This window comes from Merops nubicus, unplaced genomic scaffold, assembly GCF_000691845.1.
Source record: "Merops nubicus isolate BGI_N331 unplaced genomic scaffold, ASM69184v1 scaffold27171, whole genome shotgun sequence".
Taxonomy (NCBI): Eukaryota; Metazoa; Chordata; class Aves; order Coraciiformes; family Meropidae; genus Merops; species Merops nubicus.
In genome coordinates this window covers 1-6,324 of record NW_008589385.1, presented here as the reverse complement: position 1 = coordinate 6,324, position 6,324 = coordinate 1, and the positions used below count along the sequence as shown (strand labels likewise).

The window sequence follows — 6,324 nt, the reverse complement described above, 5'->3', positions numbered from 1 at the left end:
GTTTTGGGTGGGAGGTTTGGGTTGGGGACTTGGGTTGGGGTTTGGTGGAGTTGGGTTGGACTTGGTTGGGGTTTTTTTTGGCTGAACAGGGTGTGGGCAGAGCCTGGCCGGGGCTGCTGCTCCTCAAGATCTTTCCACATCTTCTCCATTTATGGTTCATTCCTTTGGACCTCACAGGAAAGCAAACGTGGTCCTGGAAACCAGACAACTGGCCATGAAGATCTTTGAAGACTACACGGTCTCCTGGTACTGGATAATCATGTGAGCACGAGGGGCCGAGCTACGTGGTGCCACCATCCCTCCCGTGCCCAAATATGGGGCAAAAACTCCAGAATTCCCAATTTTTGGGTGGTTTTTTTCCCACCTCACGTCCACGGAAAGCGCTGAGAGATGGGAGAGGTGTCTTGGGATGAGTTTCTTGGGGTCCTCCTCACCTTCCATGCCCACTGCCACCACTAGTGGACATCTTTCATGTTGCCCCGTTGTTGGGGAAGGAGAAGAAGCCACGTGGACCAGTGAGGGGCTGGGTTTTGTTGACCTCTTGCTGCCTTCCTCCCCACAGAGGCCTCGTCATCTCCATGGTGGCCAGCTTGATCTTCATCGTCCTGCTGCGGTTCCTGGCCGGGATCATGGTCTGGGTGATGATTGTGATGGTGATCCTGGTGCTGGGCTATGGTGAGGAAGGGACCTGGAGCTTCTCCTTGGCTCATCCCCATTTTCCTTGTCCTCGTTTTAGGTGGGATTAGCACGATAGAAGGTCCATAGTCCAAGATTTTTGGGGTCTTCTAGCATGGGTGGGGTTGAGCAGAGCCCGTCGGCGTCTCGGTCGTTGCTTCTCAGGAGAATTGTGACCATTTTGGGGCTTTTTCACCACAGGAATCTTCCACTGTTACATGGAATATGCCAAACTCAAAGGAGAAGCAGGTTCAGATGTCTCCTTGAAGGACCTGGGGTTTCAGACAGACCTTCGTGTCTACCTCCACCTCCGGCAGACGTGGTTGGCGTTCAGTGAGTCCTCTGGGACAGGGGACAACGTGGAGGTTTTTGGGGCTTCTTGGGTCATCTTCGTGGCCTGTTGCAAGGAGTTGGGCTGAGGGAGGCTTGAGCTTGATGCCACCTCTGCCACGGAAGGTGGCCACCAAGGTGGGGACAACCAGGATCGACCGGCCACGGGGCGGGCGCCGCCTTTTTGGTGGTGTGGGCCATCTCCTGAAGGAACGTTGGGTGGCTTTGGGAAGGCAGAGGTGGTCGTCGGGTGGCCTTCAGGCTCTTCTTCTCCTCCCAGTGATCATCCTCTGCGTGGTGGAGGTGGTGATCATCCTTCTCCTCATCTTCCTCCGCAAGAGGATCCTCATCGCCATCGCGCTCATCAAGGAGGCCAGCAGGTCCTGGTGGCCCCCAACCACACGGGGGGGGCTGTTTTCACCTGGGGGTTGATGGGAGGACTTTGGTTGAGGTCCATCCATGAAGGTCCTCGTGTCCCCAGGAGGATTTTCACCAGGTTTTAACCTTCTTCTCTGCAGGGCTGTTGGCCACGTCATGATGTCCTTGCTCTTCCCCTTGTGCACCTTCTTTCTGCTGTGTCTCTGCATTGCCTACTGGGCCAGCACCGCCGTGTATCCTTTCTCCTGCTCCTCAGGAAGGAACCTTCTCCCCAACCCAAGGTCCTCCAGGTCCTTAACCATCCCCCCCATGGGATGGGTGCCACGTCCGTTGACCAAACCACCCCCTTAAATGTCCTCAGTGGAGCTTGAAATCCTCCCAGACTCGTTTGGGTCAGAGGAAACCTTTTGAGGTTCATCTAACCCAACCTCCTGCTGGGGTGGGGATGGGGTTTGGGTCAGCAAAATGGCATCTCCTTGACCCCTGCCCCTGCAGTTTCCTCTCCACCTCCAATGAGGCCATCTACAAGGTGTTCAACGAGAGCGCCTGCCAGTTCTCCGGCCAGACCTGCAAACCAGAGGTGAGGACTTGGGGTTCAGTGGTGGTGGGAGAGTTGGGTGAGGGTTGGACTTGATGATCTTCAAGGTCTTGGCCAACCTTCATGGTTCTATGATTCTCCTGAGCTTCCTGAGTGCCATATCTAGATGTTTTTGGAAGCCTTCCAGGGGTGGTGTCTCCACCACCATCACCTTGGTGTGATATCTCAGTGGCATCTGCCATGATTCATCCACCAGGAGGGTTTTGGTGTGATATCTCAGTGACAACCACCACGATTCATCCATCAGGAGGGTTTTGGTGTGATATCTCAGTGGCAACCACCACGATTCATCCACCAGGAGGGTTTTTAGGATGTGACAAATTATCCTGGTGGCTTTTGGAGCCTCTTGGAGGTGACATTCCACCCATTCTGAGCTTTTTTCACCTCCTGTCATTACATCTCCAAGCTGTTGAGTGTCTAAAGCTGTTTGAAGAACCCATGTGGAAAAAAACCCAGCAGGAGGATATCTCCTGAGCCTGGAGGTGGCTTTGGGTGGACCAAAAAGCCGCCGTCCCGCCGCGATGAGTCAACATCTGCTCTCCTCTCTTCCAGACCTTCAACACCAGCAATGTCACCAAGCTGTGCCCAGATGCCCAGTGCCTCTTTGCCTTCTACGGTGGGGAGACAGCCTATCACAAGTACCTCATCATCCTCCAGTTCTTCAACGTCTTCATGTTCTTCTGGTTGGCCAACTTCGTCATCGCCTTGGGCCAGGTGACCTTGGCGGGGGCCTTCGCCTCCTACTACTGGGCCTTCAAGAAACCAGATGACATGCCAGCCTTCCCCCTCTTCTCCTCCTTTGGCCGTGCCCTGCGGTAGGTCCCAACTCCAGGAGGACTCGTGAGGTTCTTGAGGTTGTCCTCTTCTTCATTGGAAGGGTCTTCTTCAGGTATCACACGGGCTCGCTGGCCTTCGGCTCGCTGATCCTCGCCATGGTGCAGATCATCAGGGTCCTTCTGGAGTATCTGGACCACAGGTTGAAAGGTAGGCAAGCTGAGAGGGTTGAGGGCCTTCAAGTTGCACCCAGAGAGGGGTTTTCATTGGGTATTAGGAGGAGTTTTTCTCACTGGGAGAGTGGTTGGACGTTGGGACGGGGAGGTGGTGGAGTCATCATCCATGGAGGTGCTCAAAAAATGAGTAGGTGGTCTTCAGACTCATCAAAGTCTCATAGAATTGAGGCTGTGGCCTCATGGTTAGGGAGATGATGAAATGAAGGTTGGACTGGTCTCATGGTTATGGGGATGTTGAGATGAATGTTGGACTGGTCTGGTGGTTATGGGGGTGTTGAGGTGAAGGTTGGACTGGTCTGGTGGTTATGGGGCTGTTGAGGTGAAGGTTGGACTGGTCTGGTGGTTATGGGGGTGTTGAGGTGAAGGTTGGACTGGTCTGGTGGTTAGGGGGATGTTGAGGTGAAGGTTGGACTGGTCTGGTGGTTAGGGGGATGTTGAGGTGAAGGTTGGACTGGTCTGGTGGTTAGGGGGATGTTGAGGTGAAGGTTGGACTGGTCTGGTGGTTAGGGGGATGTTGAGGTGAAGGTTGGACTGGTCTGGTGGTTAGGGGGATGTTGAGGTGAAGGTTGGACTGGTCTGGTGGTTAGGGGGATGTTGAGGTGAAGGTTGGACTGGTCTGGTGGTTAGGGGGATGTTGAGGTGAAGGTTGGACTGGTCTGGTGGTTAGGGGGATGTTGAGGTGAAGGTTGGACTGGTCTGGTGGTCAGGGGGATGTTGAGGTGAAGGTTGGACTGGTCTAATGGTCAGGGAGATGTTGAGGTGAAGGTTGGACTGGTCTCATGGTTATGGGGATGTTGAGGTGAAGGTTGGACTGGTCTAATGGTCAGGGAGATGTGGAGGTGAAGGTTGGACTGGTCTCATGGTTATGGGGATGTTGAGGTGAAGGTTGGACTCGATGAACCTCCAGGTCCTTTCCAACCCTGAGTAGACAAACGAGGTCAACAGCTCCTACATCTCTTGGTGCCAGAGGAACAATTCCAGTCTTTGGGTAGAGAACTGAGATCTTCCCTTCAGGATCCCTTAGATCTTCCTCCAAGAGCCATTTCATGGGGCAGGAGCTGAGGGACAAGCCATGGCTGCTGGGTGATGTCCACGTGGGTGGCAGGGACATCAATGTCTAGCCCTAAAACGAAGCTTTGGAGGAGCACGTGAGGCTGGGACGGGGGAGATCTCTCATGGAAGTTGCTTCTGGAGGAGAAGATCTCTCTCGTTGTGGTTCCTCAACCCTCTCCCGTGGTCTTTCTCCAGCTGCAGATAATAAGTTTGCCAAGTTTCTCCTGAGCTGCTTGAAGTGCTGCTTCTGGTGCCTGGAAAAATTCCTCAAGTTCCTCAACAGGAACGCCTACATCATGGTAAGAGTCACCCAACCATGATGCCCAAAGGGTCTAGACTGCAGTTGGGGGGCACCTCAAGGCTCAGAGGTTTCTTTGGGGGGGCTGTTGGGAGCTTTGTCTTCTTGCTGTCAGGAGAAAATGAAGATTTTTTTGGGTGTTTCCCAGCTCTTTGGCTGGAAAACCTTCACCTCAACCCCAACATTTGGACTTGGAGAGGGACCTTCTCAGGTTCATCTCTTGTTGTCCACCTGTGGTTGGACAAGAAACGCTTCCAGGGTGGATTTACTCTGGTTTTACTCCACGGTGGGATGAATTGTCCCCATTTCTCAGTGGTGAGGCTCCATTTCTCTCTTCTCCACCCCTTTTTGGATCTCCTCTAGATCGCCATCTACGGCACCAACTTCTGCACCTCGGCCAGGAACGCCTTCTTCCTCCTCATGAGGAACATCATCAGGTGAGGGACTGGGCTTGGGTGCTCAACAGCACCTGAACTTCTCTCCAAATCTAAAGATCAACCCTTCCTGCCTTGGTTTTGACCTTCTGAAGGACATTTTTGGCCTCATCTCTGCCCCTTGGCCACCTCCTCCCAAGCTCCCGTGGGAATTTGGGGTGGGGATGGCTGTGAGATGTTCCTCTCTCTTGGTTCCAGGGTGGCTGTTCTGGATAAAGTCACAGATTTCCTCTTCTTCCTGGGGAAACTCCTCATTGTGGGAAGTGTGGGTAAGTGGTTGGGGGGCCTCCAAGTTTCTCCTCGGGGTTTGTGGTTGCTCCAGGAGGGTTTGTAGCCAGCTCCACCTTCTCAAAACCTCCATTCCCTTCACCCTTCTTGTGAAATTGCTCCTTTTTGTCCCATTTTACCACCTCCCCTCAACTCCTTCCCCCTTCCAGCATCCCACAAGCCCCTTTCCCATCCTCTTTTCCAGGAATTCTTGCCTTCTTCTTCTTCACCCATCGGATAAAGCTGGTCCAAGACACGGCCCCACCTCTGAATTACTACTGGGTGCCTATTTTGGTGAGCCACTTTTCTGGCCTTTTGGATGATTTTTTTTAGGTGGAATAAAGAAGTCTGAGCCACAAAATGCCTCCAAACCACCCCTCTCCTGGCTGCTGTTGAAGGACCTTTTGTTGAAGGTGTTTCCTCCAAGCTCCCAGCAACAAGCCCTTTGTTTTAACCCGGCCTCGAAGAGGCGTCTCGCCCAACTTGACCTCCCTCCACCATCCTGACTCCTTTCTTTTATCCTCCACGGGGGCTGCTCCAAACAATCCTGCCCTGTTGGGGTTTCTCCTTGAGGAATTCAAGGGATTCAGCTTTTCTCCCAAGCTTCTCAGATCCTGAGGAGGAGACCCTCACAATTGTCTCTTTCAGACGGTCATCGTGGGCTCCTACCTCATCGCCCACGGGTTCTTCAGCGTCTATGGCATGTGTGTGGACACCCTCTTCCTCTGCTTCTGTGAGTAGCTGCTCTCCAAACTCCCATCTCCTGCTGGGACAGGAATCCCTGGTCTCCAAATCCACCTTCTTCTTTGGGGTGGAACTCCCACGTTGTCCACATTTGGGGTTGGCTCCAAATTCCTGCGGTTTTGGGGTTTTTTCTCTCTCCCCTTTGCCTTCTTCTCAACATCTTCTCCCCTCTCTCTTTGCCACAGCCTGTCCTGGGTCTCCTTGTGGCCTCTCTTGGTTCTTTGTTTTGGTGCTTTTGGGCTTGGTGGAACTTTAACTGCAACTAACTGAAATTTTCCTTTTTTTTTTTCTCCTTTCTCCTTTTTTTTTCTCCTTTTTTTTTCCCTTCCTCTTTTTTTCTCCTTCTCTTTCTCCCCCCTTTCCTCTTGTGTTTCTCCTTCTCTTTCTCTTTTTTTTCCTCATTCTTTTTTCTTCTTTTTTTTCCCCTTCCTCTTATTTTTTTCCCCCTTCTCTCTCCTTTTTTTTCTCATTCTTTTTCTTCTTTATTTCCCCCTTCCTCTTTTTTTTCCCCCTTCTTTCTCCTTTTTTTCTCATTCT

The 6,324-nt window shown here is 52.5% G+C and overlaps 1 protein-coding gene across 1 annotated transcript; it reads left to right on the top strand.

The window, feature by feature from the left end:
- Positions 1-177: 177 nt before the first annotated feature.
- Positions 178-5,784, top strand: SLC44A2 (solute carrier family 44 (choline transporter), member 2; the record flags this gene model as incomplete). The annotated part of the gene is made up of 13 exons (XM_008949594.1): positions 178-261; positions 563-675; positions 877-1,008; positions 1,286-1,385; positions 1,524-1,616; positions 1,879-1,963; positions 2,534-2,796; positions 2,871-2,965; positions 4,240-4,343; positions 4,706-4,779; positions 4,975-5,045; positions 5,249-5,337; positions 5,692-5,784. Coding segments are annotated over 13 exons (1,396 nt in total), but the record flags the coding sequence as incomplete, so codon positions are not given.
- Positions 5,785-6,324: the final 540 nt, after the last annotated feature.